The following is a 22,126-nucleotide window of genomic DNA, read 5'->3' on the forward strand; positions in this document are numbered from 1 at the left end:
GTTGTAGTCCCGCCACTCATCCGTTCCTTGCGCGGTACTGGAGGAGGGGAACGAGCTGGACTACAATTCCCAGGGGTCGAAGCGAGTCACAGATGACTGTCCCAGCTGGACAGCCTGCTCTAGCGGCGGGAGAGCTCTGCGGCCGGAGGGATGGGGGGCGGGGGGGCTGCCCTATAGTCGTCACGGCCCACGGCGTTTAGCCGCTTTGGGTCACTTTTTTTGTATGGCCCGCAGGCTTCCCCACACTACAACCCCGCCCCGCGTCATGACGCTTGCCGCAAACCCCGCCCAGCGTCATGACGAAAGGACCCCCAAATTCCGTCCCTCGCTTTTTTTTGGGCGCTGTTGGCGGTTTTTTAAGCCAATCAGGCTTTTGGGGGGCGGGAGCGGGTCTCTTGGCAACCCTCGGCTGGGCCTGGGGGCTTAGGTGCTACTGCAGCCGTCCTGCCTTTGCCTCTAGGGGGGACGTGGGGGACTTAACCCTGCCCCACGCACTGTAGCCTGGGGGCTTAGCCCTGCCTGCCTCGCCCACTCTGCTCCTGCGGGGGTGGGGGGGACGTGAGTGGCTTAGCCCTGCTCCCCTGTTTCTTGGGGTGCGACCCGGCGGGCTTAGTCCTGGCGCAGCCCCGCAGCTGCTAGGCAGGAACGAGTGGTGGGGTCCCCCTCGCTCTGGTTTGCTGCAGCCTCCCCCATCCCCTCTCTCTTCCTTTCCCTTGGGACTGACGCCGCACAAGGAGCTGGCGATGGACGTCTTCGAGGACTTGCGGCGAATGAACAAGCGCCAGGTAAAGGGGGTGGGGTGCTCCGTGTGTCTGCAGCTGTGGTGGTTTCTGGCGTGCTTGGGCCGTGTTGCATGCGCCTGGTTTCGTGGCACGTTGAGGCTGCGGGTTGCATGCAAGTGTATGTGTGGTGCTACCCGCGTTACTAGCGATGCCAGGCCCCCAGCTACCCTGCTGTGTATGGAGCAGCTGTTGCGCATGTTGCATGTGTGCAGTGATGGCTGCATGTTGGGCCGCTCAGTTTTTTGTGCTGTGCTGCATTCAGTCTACAGGTCTAGCGTTGTGAGTGTGCAGTTCATGCCTGTGGTTTGTAGCTAGCGTACTACGGAGTGTCAGACCGAGTTGTTTTGTGGGTATCTCAGGCATGGTTATTACAGGTATAGGATTCTCAGAGTTTCACCCTAAAAATATAAATCCTAAGAAGTACCCTTGTTTGAGGACTGGGAGGGTTGCACCACAACTTGGCCACTGGTGGAAGAAGAGTGCCTATGCCTCCTCTTTTACAGAGTTACTCACCTCTGTCTCCTTCCCCTGCCACTCAGGAGTGAATAAGTTCTAGACAAAGTTGATGGGCTTATCAGGGCCTTTGTGGATGGGGAAGGTAAAGGGGCAAATGTGGCAGTCTGGTTATTAATATGGGGTAGTCCTCATGTCACATGGGCCCATGGCCAACTTGCTGTCAATATTACCGGTTCAATTATTTAGGGATCGAGGAGGGTTCCAAAATCAGGCCAAAGCCCTGTTTTCTTTTAAAGCTGCCTAAGGCATTGGAACAGGCCCCCAAAACAGGACATCCTTGGCTTTCAGATATACAGTCAACACATGTAGCATAACTAGATGCCAAGTTCTCAACCAGCCAATCTACTTTGTGCTTGTTATGTGGTAGATTGGCAATGTGCCCTATCTTTTGATGTTTCCTTCCTGGTTGCTCTACTTTGTGAGAGTCCCATCATGTTGCTATTCTTGCTACTAATACAGGATCCCTGCACATATTTACTGTGGTGAAACAGCTAATACACATGAACATCAATGCTTTTTCTAGTATGTACCTCAAAGTTCAAGCTTTGTTTTTGTAGCTTCCTGTCAGAAATTTCGGACTTCTTGACTCTGAGTCCTGTGCCTTGTCTTAGACCACTCTGTCTCTTGTAGTAAGCCAATAGATATAGAGAGTTGCTTCTGGTCACTGCTGATTTCTAATTAGAGTATCCGTAAGTAAAAATTGCCTGGTGAGGTATTCCCCCTTCCAATCCCCACCCTCCCAAAAAATAAAGTATCCTACCAAGACTACCAAATCAGGCTTGCTTTTTTTTCCCACCAAGATTAAACCTAAATGTCTGCAATATTTTGCAACTGTGAGTTTCACACATGAGGTTAACAGAGAATGATATACACAACTCGCAAATATTCTAGCTGAACAAAAGTACCACTTGCTTACAGTACAGTGGCTCTGAATGCTGATAGGTTCACAGTAAAGGGCCTAATTTCTTGTGTACGTGTGCAAGGAGCTCTCATGAACAGTAACAGGAGTGATATAAGTGCAATCAAGGAGAGAATTAGCACTTTCCTAAAGAGCATATCTTTCTCTTTTCTGTTTCTCCTCATTACAAAACTACCTCATGGTTTGTCAGTGGAAGTGTTGACAAAAAAGAGATCCAGGAGAGGTGTTGTAAGCCACAACTGAAGTGCACTGGCACAGATATGGGGAAACTTAAGCCTGATCTTGCATTATGATCTCCATAGGTGGGCAGCTGTACTTTACTCCTGGGAGAATTCTGCACCTCTGCGCACTAGCAGGATTCATGTCCCCCTGCAGAAATTTTTTTTCTCTGCAGAAAATACATTCTGCCTGAGAGGCGCTGCAGTTACACCTTTTGCCCACCAAGGCCTGCTGTGGTACCAGAACAGAGGGCAGCTGCTGCCAGGCAGGAGCAGCCAGCTGCAGAGTGGGGTTAGAGAGAAGAGGCTACGTTTCTCACAGTGCCCTGCCCCTGGGGCCTGGTAAGGAGGCACAGGATATTGGGGGGAGGAGATGGACAGCATGGAGCACATGGGACTGCTGAGAGGTCACACAGACCGAGTTCAGAAGGGCTAATGGGGGCGGGGGACAAACGGGGGGTGGAATGGGAGTGGGGGTGCAGGGCTATATGGGGTTAGGGGGTGGCTGAGTGAGGGCACAGGGACACATGGGGACAGTGGCAGATGTGCCTGACTGAATGAGAGAGGCTAGGGGTCAGCCAGGGTCTAGAAGGAGGAGGCTCCCTAATAATTCCCCCCGCCCCCAGGGGAAAAAACCCAACCTGTTCCATACTTTTCCCACCCACACCCAGCAACCCACTTACTCAAAATTCTGTATTAATATGCCTAGTAAGGAATCTATTGTCAAAAAACATTTCTTGAATATTTTATGTTGTCTGTATTGTTACAGCCGTATTTGTTGGCAGGTATTTTGAAATAAATTACCAAAATAATTGAAACTGGCCTGATTTATACTGTGTTATTTTTGACAAAATATGCAGAATTTTAAAATATTGTGTGCAGAATTTCTAGTTTTTTGGTGCAGATTTCCCCCAGGAGTAGTACTTGAATGGAGTCCCATTGATCTCACTGGGGCTCTGTGTGGCTTCAGAAGTCCACCCGTGCAGGTCACAGTGCAGAACTGAGGCTTTAATCACAAGGTCTGAGAACTTGTTGCTTCTCTACAGTGCAGCACAAAATTTGCAGCCACAGGCAAGGTAGGGGTTAAGATGGTTTTAAGCCATCATCTTGCCTTCCTGATCCTTTATTATCCCTGGGGCTTTTCTGAGTTACAGGAGCCCCCCCAGGCTGCTCTAAGGACCACTTTGCTGCTCAAATTTTCACTGTGCTGCAGGCCCTTCCCTGACATACCCTCATCCCTGCCCACCATATGCTCCCCTACTCCAGGGCTTGCAAGGGGTCCTCAGGAGGCTACATTGCTGCTGTCTTCCACCTTGTCTGTGCCCGGAGAATCCTCCCCCTGTTGCTTACGGGGGGTTTTAGGGCCCCTTTATGCTGCTCTGGCCTTTTCCGGTGGTATAAAGAGACCAGAGTAGGAGTGAGGATGTCATCCCAGGGTGCAATCCTGGCTCCATGGAAGTCAGTGGTAAAATTCCCATTGACTTCAATGGGGCCAAGATTTCACCGTAGTCTACTGTAGCATGCCAGCATCAAGACCATTGTACCACTATCATGACTGTTAATGCACAACGTTTTTTTAAAAAGAAAAGCCAGTTCTGCTTTCTGGTTTCAGAGGTGTTCCAAATACCGGAAATTACCCTATGCATTTACGTTGTATCCCCTAAAACATCCATGTTTCATACATCACATAGCTTTGTTTTGCAAAATAAAATAGGTTTAAGAGTTGGTTAAACTTTCATAGTGTCCAGCTGTGACTTTGGCGAAGGAAATCCACATTAAAACAGTGAAGTTAATGAAAACCTGTTTGTATCAGGCAGTTCTACTTTTGTACCTCTAGTCTGTACTTGTTAACTAGACACTTTTTTATTTTATGGGGGGGGGGGCTTGGTTTGTTTGTGTCTTTGCAGCTATATTACCAAGTATTAAATTTTGCCATGATTGTGTCTTCTGCACTTATGATATGGAAAGGTCTGATTGTCATCACGGGAAGTGAAAGCCCTATTGTTGTGGTACTCAGGTATGTCTGTTTTAAATCACTACTTGTTTTGTTATAACAGTAGAACATAACTTCTTCTGGTGCAAATATTCCTCAAATTATTTCTTATCCAATAGTAAAATTTTATCACAAGGGGTAAATAAGCACCCAGACAAACATTTTCAAACTAGGGTGCCTAAAGTTAGGCTTCTCAATCCATATTTTGGTATCTAAATAAAACATAGTCTGGTTTTTAGGGCTGCCAGATTCTTGCAGTCAGTGACTGCTCTGGGTGCTTAGCACCTTCAAAAATCCAGATGTTTTTGTTATATGCCTGAATGTGGAAAAGGTGCCTAACTTTATTATTATTTTCCCAGAATGCCTAGGAAGCCTAGTCATGGAGCAGAAGCCCAATGTAGGGACCAGGTGTGAAAATGTTAGTTCCAGTGGAGAATTATGAAGCTAATTAAATTATGGCATATTTTGCCTGCTGAAAAGATATTTAAAGATGATATATATTAGCTATAAATATTCAGAGTTGTCAACTGCCTCTCTACATTTTTCACCATCAAAATGTTTTGCATCTTTCTCACTCAGATTTTTTATGATCACGTTATATTGATATAAGATTGGGCAGTAATTGTGGCAAAACTCCTTTTCTGGACAACTATTTATAAATGTCTGCGCAGCTTCCACCTCCCTCAGTAATGACTACATTTAATGTAATATTTTACTGTATAAGGGCCCCTTTCTGCAAACCTATTAGGTTTGGTCAAATGTGTAAAGTTAAGCACACAAGGATTGGGTCCTACGAAATTGCATCAATAAGGATACTATGTAATAGCAGAACTTTTATTAGGGAATATTTGAGGCTTTAGGGTACAGCCAAAGTTCTGTGTTAGCTTTTAGCAAATCCTTAAATAACACTTTTTGTATATCTGTTTTAAGATCCAATTTAGATTAAGCTATTTTGCAAAGGATGCTATGTTTACGGGAGAAATCTGTTTTCTCCATGATCAGCTCCTGTGCTACTTTATTGTACATATATCTCTTCTTAGCTTTTGACCAACCGACATGGTAATCTTGTTTCCATGAGCAGTGGAGCAATACAGCTGTAAAGCAGCATATTAATTTACGAACCATGTAAATATATGTTGGAATCCTTCATTGCTTCTGGGGTGCCCACCCAAAACATTCGAGAGATGACCCTGCTTTTGTAGCACTTTAGTCAAAACAAACTGATTCCAAATTTTAAAACAAAATATTTTCATATCAAGCCAGTGAGCTTCATGTTTTTGTAGTAAATGTTAGAGTGACACTGGCAAAGGTATGTTTCTACATTGTTCAAGTGATTGGTAATGGGATTCGGAGTCTTTATCTCCTATATAGGTTGCTGCCACTGAGTCAAAAACTGTGTCTGGCTTTGAAAAATGGCTGCAAACTTTTCTGATGTGTAATTATGCAATTGAAGATTAATAATCAGATATCCTGCTTCCATAAGCATGAGACTTACCTGCAGGAATTATCCCTTTCTATGTACAGCTTTGTTTCATAATATATTATGATATTTTTTGGCCTGTCATTGAAACATAAGGTATTGAAATATAAGGCTGGTGGCACATTTACTAGATTTGATGGACCAAAAGTCTGATCCACTTACGGTAAAACCTTTGTTCTTCATTATAGCAGACAGCACTATAGAACCTATTTAATGAAATCAATCTGTTAGCTTGTTCTTTGAGACTGGGGTTTCATTTCTCACAGGATCAGTCACTTGGATCTTTCAGAGGCAGGTCACGTTTAAATAGCTTTTTATAGTTTTAAATGTAGTGTTGTTAATGAAAGTGCAAAACTCGGGCAACAATTAAAATCACAGATTTGTGTATAGGTATTAAATACTGTTTTTACTTTTCTTTTTAGTTCATCTTGCATACATCATTTTACCTCCAGTATAATCTTTCTCTGTTTGTTTGTAGTGGCAGTATGGAACCAGCATTTCATAGAGGAGACCTGTTGTTTTTAACAAATTTCCAAGAAGACCCTATTAGAGCTGGTGAAATAGTTGTTTTTAAAGTTGAGGGCAGAGATATCCCAATAGTTCACAGAGTAATCAAAATCCATGAAAAGTAATTAAACTTTTTTTTTATTTTTAAGTATGCTTTTGCTTTTCTGTATTTTCAGATATGTTCTAATTTAATACTGTCTCCTGAAAATGGCAAATATGGTACGCTGGAAGAGAAACCTTATTTCCACTATTTAAAGAAACATTTTTGGCTCTAATCCTGCGGTAGGCTCCTTGCAGGCAGACCCCTGTACCTGTGTGAAGCTCCACTTACTTCAGTGTAGGTACATGTACACACCCAAAGACTATTCTGATAACAAAGGCCCTGATCCTTGAAGTCCTGGGTCTCTCTGTGGGGCTAGGAGCCCACCCGCATAGTGTTTGTTGCAAAATTGGGGCTTTTGTTACTAGGAGAGTGACTTTTACCGCATGAGCCTTCAGAAGTCTTAATCTTTAAAAATGGTAGAGTGAAGGCAGCAGTATAAAGAATTCATTTACAATTCTGTCAAATCCATCCCAAACGATAAATGGAGTTTGTCAGAATACAGATTAGACAATCCCAAAGATGATTCATTATTAAAAACAATAATAGAGCTACTGACAGGTGGATATGTTTTACCTTTGAATGTTATCTGACACATTTAAAGGGAATCACTGAAGAGTGATGTGTAAAAAAGCAGACACCATATCCTTGTATATGATGGACAACTTCTTCCAAAAAGAATGTAAGTGGTTTATATCCTCACTCCATAACAGCAGAAATCTTCCACTGATGCTGCAGGTGTTGATCCAGTTGTCTGTCTGTGAGTTGATACGTGGTGAACTAAAGATGTTGGTGGTTCTTCCCCCACATCATATCTATTTAACTTATGATTCCAGATGAAAGGTCCATTCTTTAGTCTTTTTTAATGCATATTCATATATCCAAGTACCTTCTTTAATTTAAAGAACTGCTTAAAATTCAGCATGGCCTTCTGGAGGGCACCCTGGTAGTGGGAAGAATAAGAGAAAGTTTTCTGTAAGGCAAAACAAGTCACAGCACCATCACCTCTCTCCTCCCCCCTTTCTAGGTGTGGGTGATGCTAGCTGGAAAGGGGGTGGGGCAGTGGAGGCACTGATTCCACACATCTCTAAGCACAATTAGGCTATGTCTACACTACGGACCAACTGTGTCGCTCTAAGGTCTCCTGTGTAGCCACTCTATACTGGCAGGAGAGAACTCTCCTGTTGGCATAATTAAACCACCCCTAATGAGCGGTGTTAGCTATGTCAGCAGGAGAGTGTCTCCTGCCGACATAGCGTTTTCCACACTAGTGCTTTTGTCAGTGAAACTTTTGTCTGTCGAGGTGGGTTTTCTTTTCATACTTCTGACCAACAAAAGTTTTACCAACAAAAGTGTCAGTGTAGACACAGAAGCCTTTTGCTGTTTTAGGCTGTGGAAGTATGAAAGCCGTACTGCGTGCCTAGCTGCTGCAGGGCAGCTGATGTGCATGCCCCGTACCTGTGAGGGTAACTTTCCCTAGGTCTGAGGAGCTGCAAACAGACTGCTTAATCCACTGCCTCAAAGTAGAGCAGGTCTTTAATACACAACAGGGCTCAAGTGCCAGCATGCCTTGTGCTTCTGACAAAAATCGAAAGGCTTTCTCTTTGTCTCAGATGTGGGAGGATTTGTGCCTGTATGATGGAGGTGAAAGTCAGTTTGGTAGGATTGTGCTGTGGGGTTGGAAGAGGTTTTAATGACTGGGAGGAAGCAATGCACAGGCAGAGATTGAGGTTTACCCCTTTACGCTAAGGTATGATCTGTTTTCCGGTGCAGCCGGATGGTTTTCAGATCGTAGTTTGGAGCTGGGGCAGGTCAGATTTCAATTCTCCAGAGAAGAGGTTGAAAGAATTGGGCTTCGTAGTCTAGGAAAGAGAGAGCTGAAGGGGGCGTGATAAGTCTTCAAATATGTAAAAGGTTGTTATAAAGAGGATGATAAATTGTTCTCCATGTCCACTGAAGATGGGACAAGAAGGAATCGTCTTAGTTTGCAGCAAGGGAAATGTAGGTTAGATATTAAGAAAAGCTTTTTATAAGCTCTTGTATAGGTTAAGCTCTGGCATAGGTTACCTGCAGAGGTTCTGAAATCCCCATTATTGGAAATTTTAAGAATAGGTTGGACAAACACCTGTCAGGGATGTTCTAGGTTTAATTGGTCCTCCCTTATTACGGGGGGCTTGACTAGATGACCTCTTACGATCTCTTCCAGTCCTACATTTCTACGATTCTGTGATTAGACAGTTTTCTGGAAGACCACAGAGTTCATCAGATAAAGCAGTATATTTTCTTTTATTTTCAGTCTTAATATCTCTATAAATCCATGTGGAAGCAGGGTGAGCAATTCCATGCCATTGTGAATGTTGTAAAGTTAATCATTTTACATTTGTTTTAATCCTGATCCAAAGTGCTTTATATACGCTTCTACTATACATGATATCACTTCACCCACTGCTGAAATGAAGCCATCTCTAGGGTGAAACATGGCAACTGTTTAACAGCAGACAACAAATATGCAACATTCAGGACAAAGCGAAGAATATCTTTTCCCTTTGAAACTACAGGTAACATTTAGATAGGCAGAATGTAATGATCCACAATAGAATTTGGCCAAGTCACCGGGCTTAAGACTCCTGCTCTTACAAAAAGAATCAAGGGCTTTTTGATGCTCAGAAGTGGTCAGGACTTCATTTTTGTGTCTTTTCTGAAAGTTGGCATCTGTAGCACTATGGTCCTCTGTAATATTATGCTTGGCATTGTTCATTTCTATCTGGGAGGGAAGAGTGCCACCTACTGAATCACCAATATAACTTCTGTAGCTCCTGGGTGTTCCTTAAAGGTCTTGCATCTGAGCACTATCTCCATGAAACCCAGTGAAAGCCCCTTTTGGCTCGATAGTGCTTCAGATGCTTTTTTTTTTTGAACAAAACATAATTGTAATATACCACTCTTTTATCATGTGCAAAATGATACAGATCTAACATAACTGATTCAGCCTGGATGAAAAGAATTGTAGCACATACAAAGCCACGTAAAAGTTAACTGCTGTTTCCAGTGCAGTCTTGCTATTTTATTAACAGTGTTTTTGATTTTTATGTAGCTGTATCTTTTCTCCAGATTTAAAAGCGCATCAATATTTCTTTTAATCAAAAAGAGCCATTTTATCATATTTTTCTTTGAAATAGCATATAATATCTGTTAATCATGGTTGTGAGTTGAACAAGACCATGGAAGCTAAAGATGGAAATTACCTAGTGCATTAGTCTATCAAGCCCATTCTGCTACCAAGAGGCAGGATACAAGGTCTGACCCTCCCTTCAACGGAACACATGATTAAACTTCTGTTAACTTCATTGGGAGTAAGATCAATCCTCTAATCCCCTGACAGACAATATATCTGATACTTCACTGGATGTTGTTGCATTCTTTATCCTTCTCACATACACATACCCTAAACCTTTTCAAAATCAGTAGTGCATTTTTCTTGGTAGGGCCACTTTTGGTATTTTAGAACTGTATACTTTACTGTAAATATGTAGGGCTTCACATGCATATAAGTGCTGTTGATGCTAATAAAAGTTACATTGAATCATAAAAGATTAGGGTTGGAAGAGACCTCAGGACGTCATCTAGTCCAATCCTCTGCTCAAAGCAGGACCAACCCCAACTAAATCATCCCAGCCAGGGCTTTGTCAATTTGGGCCTTAAAAATCTCTAAGGATGGAGATTCCACCACCTCCCTAGGTAACCTATTCCAGTGGTTCACCACTCTCCTAGTGAAATAGTTTTTCCTAATATCCAACCTAGACCTCCCCCCACTGCAACTTGAGACTGTTGCTCCTTGTTTTGTCATCTACCACCAGTGAGAACAGCGTAGCTCCATCCTCTTTGGAACACCCCTTCAGGTAGTTGAAGGCTGCTATCAAATACATACTTGTACCTGGTGGAAAACATCTCTCTAATGTTGAATGGTTGATGTAAAAACTTTGTTATATCTACTAAATGTGTCAGTGAAAACCATAAATGCCTTGATGATATTTATTAAACAAGTAGGACTGCGTGTACAGATTGGTATCTAATCTTACAGTATTTTACTTTTCATCTTCAATATGCTTTGCAAATATTAATTAGTGAGGTTCTAAATGAAGTAGAAATTAATTTGTCACCCTGTTGCCTTCCAGAGAAAATGGAAACATCAAATTTCTGACTAAGGGTGATAATAATGAAGTTGATGATAGAGGCTTGTACAAAGAAGGTCAGAACTGGCTAGAAAAGAAGGATGTTGTTGGAAGAGCGAGAGGGTAAGCAGTACTTTTCTATGTTTTTCCTGCCTCAGTAATATAGAAAGTACATGCTAGAAAGTATTTTGAGTTCTAGGTTGGGATCAGTGTTGGTAGAAGCACAGGGATTAATACTGTATCAAATCCTCTGATCATAAAGAGACAAACCCACCTCGAGAATTAGTTATCTTTCAGGTGAATCACATTAGCTCTTTGTCAGAATACTAACTGCCTGAGAACGTCTCTAAAAGACCCCCAACGTATTCAGTCAAAAATATGTAGTGGTGGAGAGTGTTAAGGTCTATGGTTATTTCACTATTCTTATTTGGAACCTTGCTTAAAGCTACATAAGGACCTGACTTAAAGTCCACTGAAGTCAACGGGAGATCTTCCATTGACTTCAGTGGACTTTGGATCAGTCACCTAAGTGTCTGCCAGCTCAAGAGTCCTGGCTGTGTTTTGGGCCATCAAGAAAACTGTTGGTGGAAGTAGAGTTCTCATGTCAAGTGTCACCCACTGTCCTGAATTGATTTGCCTTATTCAAAATGGCCAGAAACTGGCTTGCCATTGCCATAGAGGTTTTTTTCCTGACTTTATAGATAATGCCTCTTTTGAGAAAAATCTTTGGTATTGCTGGAGGTTTTCAGTCATTATCTCAGCATTCAAAATCAACTGTTTTTAAGCCCTAATATGAAAAGTGAACTACTAGAACTTAGTCTACCATTGGTGAGTGATGTAACTTATGTTGCTTATGCAGCTGTATAAGAAGGTGGATGTGTAAACCTTGTCAATCTTATTTTCTTTTTTGACTACCTTACCAAGTTTTAAGTAACATGCAGAAGGATGAAGCCTTTATTTGATTAAGGAAGAGGGAGGTCCACGTTTCCTAGGTTGTATTTCAAATACATGCTCTTTGGAGCTATCCTAATTTAAAGCTCTTGCTGTATGGAACATACATTTTCAATTAAATGTCTAGCTCTAACATGTATATTTTGGAAAATATTTAGGTATCTCTAACTCTGAAAGTATTTCACATTTGTCTGCTTTAACTTTTGTCAATTAGCTTTTTGCCTTATGTTGGGATGGTTACCATAATAATGAATGACTACCCAAAATTTAAGGTAAGTCAACATTATTTTGAACATTAACTTGTTAGGGCTTGTAATTTGGTATTTACATGATAAAGGAGCAATTTCTACACCTATGTAAAATACCTAGTTAACTGATAATAGATTTGTATATATGGATTTGGTTACCACAGTGAAAATTAGCCATATGGCATATTTTCATGTAGACTTTATGTTTTCAGTCAATTAAGTAACATTTAATCAATTAGCCCGTCGCCTCACATTTATGTGTAATTAAGCATGCGATTACAATGCATATTTAGTGTTATGATCTAAGATTTGAATTTATAATTTAAATAATTATAGAAATAAAAATAAGAATAAACTATTCATCAGCTGAAGCTCTTTTTCATGTGCCAATAGCATCTCAAATATGTTTAATTCTTACAGTTGTAAACCAATCCAAGAGTTGTTAACACTGAACAGAATTTTTTCATGCTTTGTGTGTATAAAAAGATCTTCTACACTTTCCACAGTATGCATCCGATGAAGTGAGCTGTAGCTCACGAAAGCTTATGCTCAAATAAATTGGTTAGTCTCTAAGGTGCCACAAGTACTCCTTTTCTTTTTACTGAACAGAGACTTACTCTGAAATAGCATCTAACTGTTTCAAATCTTTTAGAAGGCAGACTGTAATAATTCTTTGTGTGTTTTCTTCACAGTATGCTCTTTTGGCAGTAATGGGAGCATATGTATTACTGAAACGTGAATCCTAAAACAAGAAGAAAAAGGCCTTGCCCAAGATTGAAGTTAAAACTATTGGAAAAACTAATATATTTCAAATGTTCCAAAATCTTTATCAGGTTACGCAAAGATGTGCAAACTTATTTTTGTTTCATCCAAATAAATTGAGTAATGAGTAAACTTGTTGGCTGTTTAATTATATAATTTAAATTTACTTATTTTATATGCTCTTAGGCAGTTACTTATAAACTGAGGAGACTGGCTAACTTAACTGTAAAACTGGCCAATTAAGGAACTCGGTGGTAAAAATTCTTTGGTCCGAACTTATCCAAATTATAGGCTTTATTTACAGAACCTGACTTAAAAACAATGGTTAAATGTCTAATCTAGCAACTTAATATAGTTGTGCCCTGAGCAGTATTGAAGAGGGAAAAGATATTACTTTGTGACCTCTCTGCTAGCAATTCTTCCCATTCCTGGTTTATGGGAGGAAAAGCCTAGTTGTCTAAGTAAAGGACTGAAAGCCAGGAGCTTATGAGTCTATTCCTGGCTCTAAAATGGACTCTCATTGTGGCCTTGAACAAGACACTTATGGTCTGATTTTTCAGAGATACTGAGCATCCCCTATCTGAAAATCAGGCCATTAACTCTCTGCTTCAGTGTTCCTATTTGTAAAATGGAGCTAACACTTTCAAGCCTCACAAAGGCCTTTTGAGGATTTATTAATATTTGTAAATTGCTAAATGAAAAGCATTGTAGGTACTTGGGTGATACTACTAATAAATACAGTACAAAGAGAGTGATTACATATTTCTGTTCTAGTGTATTGTTCTCTTCCTATCATGTTATATCATAAGAATATTACAAAAAGACCAATGTGCCACTCTAACATTTCCTCTAATACCTGTCTTGTACTGTGAAACTTCTGGGTTTTTCTTTCCTTGCTTGATAACGTTAATGTTGTATCTTCAATAAACCAGCAATTATTAAACTGCAGAAAGAATGCCAGGGAAATTAAAAAACAGCATGAGGTTGTCACCCCGCCCCAATCAGGAGTTTTTTACTTCTGCTTTAATCCCTTGCCTCTACAAAAGTACAGTATTAAAACAATAATGGCCCTCCTTCTGTTAAAATCGGCAGTGCTAAAAAGCAGCCTACGACTGAATACTTAGTAGCATTATTTCTTTCGTGTCCCTTAAACCACTGAGCTGTTTTCTCAACAATTAGAATGATTAAAATACAGCTTTCTTATTGTGACCATGGTGTAGAAATAAAATTGCATATAATAAATGGCACATCGTCTTCGAAGTTAGGAGGACTCGGTGTTTGAGGGCGGCAAGCAGTGTAGTTATTGAGGAGTTTCATTTTTCAGTTTATTGCTGACACTTGGGATTTATTTGCCCCTCCATAAACTTTATGTAATTGTCTTCAGTGCTAACGTCTGGTTTTCTGCATTGTTTTGGATATAGGGGAGTTTTGTTGTCATGGTTTTTTTGTTTGTGTTAACGGGGAATGGCAAGTGAGTCCATGTAGGGACATTACAAGATGGATGAACTGGATTGGAAAGGGAGCTGTGATATAATGGATTTGAAGATTATTCATTAGCTGACACTCCATAAGGGAATTTGTAATTCTTGGGTTTGGTAGCAGGTGCCTATTTTGAGCTTTTAAAACAAATCCTTCATTGAGAAGTACTGAAATGGCTTAGATGGAATGGGAGAGTCAAGGTGGGTGAGGCAATTTTTTTTTTTATTGGACCAACTGAAGCTGGTGAAAGAGACAAGCTTTGAGCTACACAGAGCTCTTCAAATCATCTTCCGCTGGAATGGAACATTCTGTGATATTTCAGGGAGTGTCACCATCTAATATGTGCATATTAGTGATATTTTTCTGGGTGATGCTGCATGTCCAATTTTCCACAATGCTTTCATTTGGGTACTTGGTGATCCATTAGCTGCACCCAGTTTCCAGTGCAACAGTTGGTCTACCATATATGTTAACCCAAGCATATGGCTGTTAACCGTACTGCTATGGCAGGGGTAAAAATTATCATTCTGCTTGTATATAGACCACCAAGTTTTAGGGATGATTTAACAGGTAAGTTATCTGAACTGCTGTGAGCACTTCTGTTGGAATCCACACAAATTGTTGAAAAATCCCCCAGGGCTATATGCATGTGGATGTGAGCTTGAAAGAGCCTGCGTGTGTCTCACTGGAGGTGATGGTCTCTCTGAACTGTATTCGTAAGGTCAAGGAGGATCCCCCATAAAACTGGCCATTTGCTTGACCTTGTCTTTGTATCTGGTTTAGATATTTTGGATTCTTGGGTCACCGTTTTGGATAGGCCTATCATCTCCTCACTGTGTTTCAATGCAGGGAATAACCCACTGCTATATCAGCACCAGAGTTAATCTGTTTCAGTATAGACTCCAACATTAATAAATCCTATTGCACCTTCTGTTTCTTTTATTGTGCTGAGGTTAACATTGTACCTTGAGAAATATTGAAAAATAATATTTTTCTCGGATCTCTATACTCGTAATTTTTAAACAGGAGGAAAAAAGATGCAATCTAGTCTGACTGTCAATCAGGTTGTTGATAGTGTACTATGAGAAGGTGAGCTATTAGAAGGGGTTCTTGACATACTGACCACTCATCGAACCCCATTGTTTCTTTGGTCTGGAGAGCACTGTAATACTGAACAGTGATTTCTAGTAGATGGAGTACAGACGGGAGAGATGGCAGCTGGGGAGCAGCATGAAGTCTGATCTTCTGTACAATACACCTATTTAGACTTACAAAGAATTATGACTAAGAGCCGATCTACAGTACCTCAGTAAGTTGACCTAAGTTACGCCACTTCAGTTAAGTAAATAACATAACTGAAATTGATATAGCTTCGGTCAGCTTACCGCAGTGTCTACACCATACTGTGTCGACAGGAAACGCTCTCCTGCCAACTTACCTTACCCTTCTCGGGGTGGGGGGGCTGGAGTGCTAGACTTTGCCATCAACTTAGTGGGTCTTCACTACACCCACTAAATTGACATTGCTGCGTTGATCGTAGCAGCGCTGATCTACCAGTAAGTGTAGACGTGGCCTTAGGCCAGGTTGGCCTCTTTAGGTGGTGTACAGGTCTGTTTAATCCAGACTGCCTCATGCTGTTAGGTTGGTTTATAATTTTGTTGGTTAACCACACTGGCAAATCTATGTTCTCTATGGGTGATCTACACTGGCATGTGGCTGGTGTGCTCAGACCTATTGTATAGATTATTAATGAGCTGTCTGCCCTGGTTGCTTTAGAGTGTTTCTAATGTGGATGCCCATAGTCATCTGAGTTACTTCAGGCCAGCCACCTGCATTTCTGATCCTTACATACCTTGACTGCTTAAAGCAGTGGTTTTGCATAAGTGCCACTATTGATAGGCCTTATTAATGCCTCACTTAGTGAGGAGAGGATGCTTCCTATCCTTAATCATAGGGTATGTCTACACTACGGAATAAGGTCGAATTTATAGAAGTCGTTTTTTTAGAAATCGGTTTTATATATTCGAGTGTTTGTGTCCCCACAGAAAATGCTCTAAGTGCATTAAGTGCATTAACTCGGTGGAGTGCTTCCACAGTACCGAGATTAGAGTCGACTTCCGGAGCGTTGCACTGTGGGTAGCTATCCCACAGTTCCCGCAGTCTCCGCTGCCCATTGGAATTCTGGGTTGAGATCCCAATGCCTGATGGGGCTAAAACATAGTCGCGGGTGGTTCTGGGTACATATCGTCAGGCCCCCATTCCCTAACTCCCTCCGTGAAAGCAAGGGCAGACAATCGTTTCGCACCTTTTTTCCTGAGTTACCTGTGCAGACGCCATACCACGGCAAGTATGGAGCCCGCTCAGGTAACCATCACCGTATGTCTCCTGGGTGCTGGCAGACGCAGTACGGCATTGCTACACAGTAGCAGCAACCCATTGCCTTCTGGCAGCAGACGGTGCAATACGACTGGTAGCCGTCATCGTCGTGTCCGAGGTGCTCCTGGCCACGTCGGCTGGGAGCGCCTGGGCAGACGTGGGCGCAGGGACTAAATTTGGAGTGACTTGACCAGGTCATTCTCTTTAGTCCTGCAGTCAGTCCTATTGAACCGTCTTATGGTGAGCAGGCAGGCAATACGGATTGCTAGCAGTCGTATTGTACCATCTTCTGCCGGGCAGGCAAGAGATGAGGATGGCTAGCAGTCGTATTGTACCATCTTCTGCCGAGCAGCCATGAGATGTGGATGGCATGCAGTCCTTCTGCACCGTCTGCTGCCAGCCAAAGATGTAAAAGATAGATGGAGTGGATCAAAACAAGAAATAGACCAGATTTGTTTTGTACTCATTTGCCTCCTCCCCTGTCTAGGGGACTCATTCCTCTAAGTCACACTGCAGTCACTCACAGGGAAGGTGCAGCGAGGTAAATTTAGCCATGTATCAATCAGAGGCCAGACTAACCTCCTTGTTCCAATAAGAACAATAACTTAGGTGCACCATTTCTTATTGGAACCCTCCGTGAAGTCCTGCCTGAAATACTCCTTGATGTAAAGACACCCCCTTTGTTGATTTTAGCTCCCTGAAGCCAACCCTGTAAGCCATGTCGTCAGTCGCCCCTCCCTCTGTCAGAGCAACGGCAGACAATTGTTCCGCGCCTTTTTTCTGTGTGGACGCCATACCAAGGAAAGCATGGAGGCCGTTCAGCTCACTTTGGCAATTAGGAGCACATTAAACACCACACGCATTATCCAGCAGTATATGCAGCACCAGAACCTGGCAAAGCGATACCGGGCGAGGAGGCGACGTCAGCGCGGTCCCGTGAGTGATCAGGACATGGACACAGATTTCTCTGAAAGCATGGGCCCTGCCAATGCATGCATCATGGTGCTAATGGGGCAGGTTCATGCTGTGGAACACCGATTCTGGGCTCGGGAAATAAGCACAGACTGGTGGGACCACATAGTGTTGCAGGTCTGGGACGATTCCCAGTGGCTGCGAAACTTTCGCATGCGTAAGGGCACTTTCATGGAACTTTGTGACTTGCTTTCCCCTGCCCTGAAGCGCATGAATACCAAGATGAGAGCAGCCCTCACAGTTGAGAAGCGAGTGGCGATAGCCCTGTGGAAGCTTGCAACGCCAGACAGCTACCGGTCAGTTGGGAATCAATTTGGAGTGGGCAAATCTACTGTTGGGGCTGCTGTGATGCAAGTAGCCCACGCAATCAAAGATCTGCTGATATCAAGGGTAGTGACCCTGGGAAATGTGCAGGTCATAGTAGATGGCTTCGCTGCAATGGGATTCCCTAACTGTGGTGGGGCCATAGACGGAACCCATATCCCTATCTTGGCACCGGAGCACCAAGCCGTCGAGTACATAAACCGCAAGGGGTACTTTTCAATGGTGCTGCAAGCTCTGGTGGATCACAAGGGACGTTTCACCAACATCAATGTGGGATGGCCGGGAAAGGTACATGATGCTCGCATCTTCAGGAACTCTGGTCTGTTTCAAAAGCTGCAAGAAGGGACTTTATTCCCAGACCAGAAAATAACTGTTGGGGATGTTGAAATGCCTATATGTATCCTTGGGGACCCAGCCTACCCCTTAATGCCATGGCTCATGAAGCCGTACACAGGCAGCCTGGACAGTAGTCAGGAGCTGTTCAACTACAGGCTGAGCAAGTGCAGAATGGTGGTAGAATGTGCATTTGGACGTTTAAAGGCGCGCTGGTGCAGTTTACTGACTTGCTTAGACCGCAGCGAAACCAATATTCCCACTGTTATTACTGCTTGCTGTGTGCTCCACAATATCTGTGAGAGTAAGGCGGAGACGTTTATGGCGGGGAGGGAGGTTGAAGCAAATCGCCTGGCTGCTGGTTACGCGCAGCCAGACACCAGGGCGGTTAGAAGAGCACAGGAGGGCGTGGTACGCATCAGAGAAGCTTTGAAAACCAGTTTCATGACTGGCCAGGCTACGGTGTGAAAGTTCTGTTTGTTTCTCCTTGATGAAACCCCCCGCCCCTTGGTTCACTCTACTTCCCTGTAAGCTAACCACCCTCCCCTCCTCCCTTCGATCACCGCTGTCAGAGGCAATAAAGTCATTGTTGCTTCACATTCATGCATTCTTTATTCATTCATCACACAAATGATGACTACCAAGGTAGCCCAGGAGGGGTGGTGGAGGAGGGAAGGAAAATGCCACACAGCACTTTAAAAGTTTACAACTTTAAAATTTATTGAATGCCATCCTTCTTTTTTTGGGGGCAATCCTCTGTGGCAGAGTGGCTGGTTGGCCGGTGACCCCTGCACCGCGTTCTTGGGCGTCTGGGTATGGAGGCTATGGAACTTGGGGAGGAGGGCGGTTGGTTACACAGGGGCTGTAGTGGCAGTCTGTGCTCCAGCTGCCTTTGCTGCAGCTCAACCATACACTGGAGCATACTGGTTTGGTCCTCCAGCAGCCTCAGCATTGAATTCTGCCTCCTCTCATCACACTGCCGCCACATTTGAGCTTCAGTCCTGTCTTCAGCCTGCCACTTACTCTCTTCAGCCCGCCACCTCTCCTCCTGGTCATTTTGTGCTTTCCTGCACTCTGACATTATTTGCCTCCACGCATTCGTCTGTGCTCTGTCGGTGCGGGAGGACAGCATGAGCTCGGAGAACATTTCATCTCAAGTGCGTTTTTTTTTTTTCTTTCTAATCTTCACTAGCCTCTGGGAAGGAGAACATCCTGTGATCATTGAAACACATGCAGCTGGTGGAGAGAAAAAAAAGGGACAGCGGTATTTAAAAAGACACATTTTATAAAACAGTGGCTACACTCTTTCAGGGTAAACCTTGCTGTTAACATTACATACATAGCACATGTGCTTTCGTTACAAGGTCGCATTTTGCCTCCCCCCACCGCGTGGCTACCCCCTCAACCCTCCCCCCTCCCCATGGCTAACAGTGGGGAACATTTCTGTTTAGCCACAGGCAAACAGCCCAGCAGGAACGGGCTCCTCTGAGTGTCCCCTGAAGGAAAGCACCCTATTTCAACCAGGTGACCATGAATGATATCTCACTCTCCTGAGGATAACACAGAGAGATAAAGAACGGATGTTGTTTGAACGCCAGCAAACATACACTGCAATGCTTTGTTGTACAATGATTCCCGAGTACGTGTTACTGGCCTGGAGTGGTAAAGTGTCCTACCATGAAGGACGAAATAAGGCTGCCTTCCCCAGAAACCTTTTGCAAAGGCTTTTGGAGTACATCCAAGAGAGCCGCGAATGCCAGGGCAAAGTAATCCTTTCACATGTTTGCTTTTAAACCATGTATAGTATTTTAAAAGGTACACTCACCGGAGGTCCCTTCTCTGCCTGCCGGGTCCAGGAAGCAGCTTTGGGTGGGTTCAGGGGGTACTGGCTCCAGGTCCAGGGTGAGAAACAGTGCCTGGCTGTCGGGAAAACCGGTTTCTCCGCTTGCTTGCTGTGAGCTATCTACAACCTCATCATCTTCTTCTTCGTCCCCAAAACCTGTTTCCGTGTTGCCTCCATCTCCATTGAAGGAGTCAAACAACACGGCTGGGGTAGTGGTGGCTGAACCCCCTAAAATGGCATGCAGCTCATCATAGAAGCGGCATGTTTGGGGCTCTGACCCGGAGCGGCCGTTCGCCTCTCTGGTTTTCTGGTAGGCTTGCCTCAGCTCCTTAAGTTTCATGCGGCACTGCTTCGGGTCCCTGTTATGGCCTCTGTCCTTCATGCCCTGGGAGATTTTGACAAAGGTTTTGGCATTTCGAAAACTGGAACGGAGTTCTGATAGCACGGATTCCTCTCCCCAAACAGCGATCAGATCCCGTACCTCCCGTTCAGTCCATGCTGGAGCTCTTTTGCAATTCTGGGACTCCATCATGGTCACCTCTGCTGATGAGCTCTGCATGGTCACCTGCAGCTTGCCACGCTGGCCAAACAGGAAATGAGATTCAAAAGTTCGTGGTTCTTTTCCTGTCTACCTGGCCAGTGCATCTGAGTTGAGAGCGCTGTCCAGAGCGGTCACAATGGAGCACTCTGGGATAGCTCCCGGAGGCCAGTACCATCGAATTGTGTCCACAGTACCCCAAATTCGAGCCGGCAAGGCCGATTTAAGCGCTAATCCACTTGTCAGGGGTGGAGTAAGAAAATCGATTTTAAGAGCCCTTTAAGTCGAAATAAAGGGCTTCATCGTGTGTACGGATGCAGGTTTACATTGATTTAACGCTGCTAAATTGACCTAAAGTCCTAGTGTAGACCAGGGCATAGAGAAGCGCCTTCCTCTATGCCTCTTGGCAACTACTGTCCACTTGATTGAGAAAGCTGCAGCTATTCCATTTGTTTTTATCCACTATTGTTTCTTGTTGAGGCAGGGGCCATCTTTCCATTATGTCTATACAGCACATGAAACAACGGGACTGGGACCTGTAAGTCCTACCCCAATACAAATAATTGATCTTCAGTTCCAGATCCGTTTGGACACTGACACCTTGGGTAGATTTTAGTTTGGGTTCCAGGTTGTAAGTTGGAGCAAACTTTGACACAGTAATGTATGAATGTTATGAAGCTACTGGATTTCTGTATTAAGGAGGGAGGCAGAACTAAGGTGGGTTAATAATAGAGCTGATTAGAATTTTTTAATGAAAAATGGCTTTTCAAAAGATCCAAAAATATTCATTTTGTTTCCTTCAATCTATCCAATTCTAATAAAAAAAATTTCAGTTTGAATAAAAATCCTTTTTTTATTTCCCCCCTTCCCCCACTGAAAAACTTGGTAGGGGTAACCCAAAAAATCAAATCAAAACAATTTAAGTTTGATTTGTTTCCTCAAAAATAACAGTGAAACCATTTCATTCAGTTTTTCACAGGAAATACAGTACTGTCTTTTTTTATATATTAATCCTAAAACTGGTAACTGATGGCCTTCTGTGGAGAGAAAAAAAGGCAAGGAAAATATTTGCACACAAACTGCAACTATATCTATCAGTTATAATTTTGTCACAATCAGTATAATGTTTATCTTAAAGATTCTATGCTCCACCTTCATCAAGATCAATTTAGTACTGTGTGTTTACGTTTTATATTATCTCTGGATATGTGCTCCAGTTGTATTCACAAAATCACACTTGTTAATACTGAGTGACTTATCAGGGCAAGTAAAATAGGTCAAAATCCCATAAATGGGAAAATGAGGCATTACCAGATTTGATCACATTTATAGACAGACCTCAAAATGTGACATTTTGAAAGATTTAGGCCTGATGATGCAGCCCTTACATAAATTTTCTATAGAAGTCTGTCTTGTTTGAATAAGGATTGCACCCTAATGTCCTACATTTTTAGTCATCCCTTAAAAGTGAAGTGCAAGGGTAACAATGAGCTTGTGCCCTTTTGATTGTTGTTGCTGTTTCATTCTGCTGTAAAAAGAAGTTTGAAAGGGTTTTTTTGGTTTGTTTGTTTTTTCTCCACCCATTAGAAATTCAGGTCTTGTGTGCACTTGTT

The 22,126-nt window shown here is 43.0% G+C and overlaps 2 protein-coding genes across 3 annotated transcripts; one reads left to right on the forward strand and one right to left on the reverse strand.

Moving 5' to 3' along the window:
- Window positions 1-153: 153 nt before the first annotated feature.
- Window positions 154-12,780, forward strand: SEC11C (SEC11 homolog C, signal peptidase complex subunit). Of its 2 annotated transcripts, XM_048850326.2 has the most exons (6): window positions 179-785; window positions 4,343-4,452; window positions 6,387-6,536; window positions 10,691-10,810; window positions 11,853-11,910; window positions 12,579-12,780. In XM_048850326.2, exons 1-6 carry the CDS (start codon window positions 744-746, stop codon window positions 12,630-12,632), a joined length of 534 nt encoding a protein of 177 aa, XP_048706283.1. In that variant the 5' UTR covers window positions 179-743; the 3' UTR covers window positions 12,633-12,780. The 2 variants fall into 2 exon arrangements, with proteins under 2 accessions (XP_074984503.1, XP_048706283.1); XM_075128402.1 differs by lacking the exon at window positions 6,387-6,536 and having other exon boundaries at window positions 154-785.
- Window positions 12,781-18,914: 6,134 nt separating this feature from the next.
- On the reverse strand, window positions 18,915-20,675 carry LOC125636683 (myb/SANT-like DNA-binding domain-containing protein 7). The gene is made up of 2 exons (XM_048850204.2): window positions 19,958-20,675; window positions 18,915-19,368 (listed from the first exon to the last, which is right to left on the reverse strand). Exons 1-2 carry the CDS (start codon window positions 20,532-20,534, stop codon window positions 19,286-19,288), a joined length of 660 nt encoding a protein of 219 aa, XP_048706161.2. The 5' UTR covers window positions 20,535-20,675; the 3' UTR covers window positions 18,915-19,285.
- Between the last annotated feature and the right edge of the window lie 1,451 nt (window positions 20,676-22,126).

Source organism: Caretta caretta, chromosome 5 (genome assembly GCF_965140235.1).
Source record: "Caretta caretta isolate rCarCar2 chromosome 5, rCarCar1.hap1, whole genome shotgun sequence".
Lineage (NCBI taxonomy): Eukaryota > Metazoa > Chordata > Testudines > Cheloniidae > Caretta > Caretta caretta.

Excerpts from the sequence above, each read along its gene's own strand:
- LOC125636683 (XM_048850204.2), bottom strand. The coding sequence starts at position 20,534 with ATGCAGAGCTCATCAGCAGAGGTGACCATGATGGAGTCCCAGAATTGC. Across the intron at positions 19,369-19,957 it reads AGGCAGAGAAGGGACCTCCG|CTGCATGTGTTTCAATGATC; the intron begins GTGAGTGTACCT and ends TCTCTCCACCAG.
- SEC11C (XM_048850326.2), top strand. The coding sequence starts at position 744 with ATGGACGTCTTCGAGGACTTGCGGCGAATGAACAAGCGCCAG. Across the intron at positions 786-4,342 it reads GGCGAATGAACAAGCGCCAG|CTATATTACCAAGTATTAAA; the intron begins GTAAAGGGGGTG and ends GTGTCTTTGCAG. Across the intron at positions 6,537-10,690 it reads GTAATCAAAATCCATGAAAA|AGAAAATGGAAACATCAAAT; the intron begins GTAATTAAACTT and ends GTTGCCTTCCAG.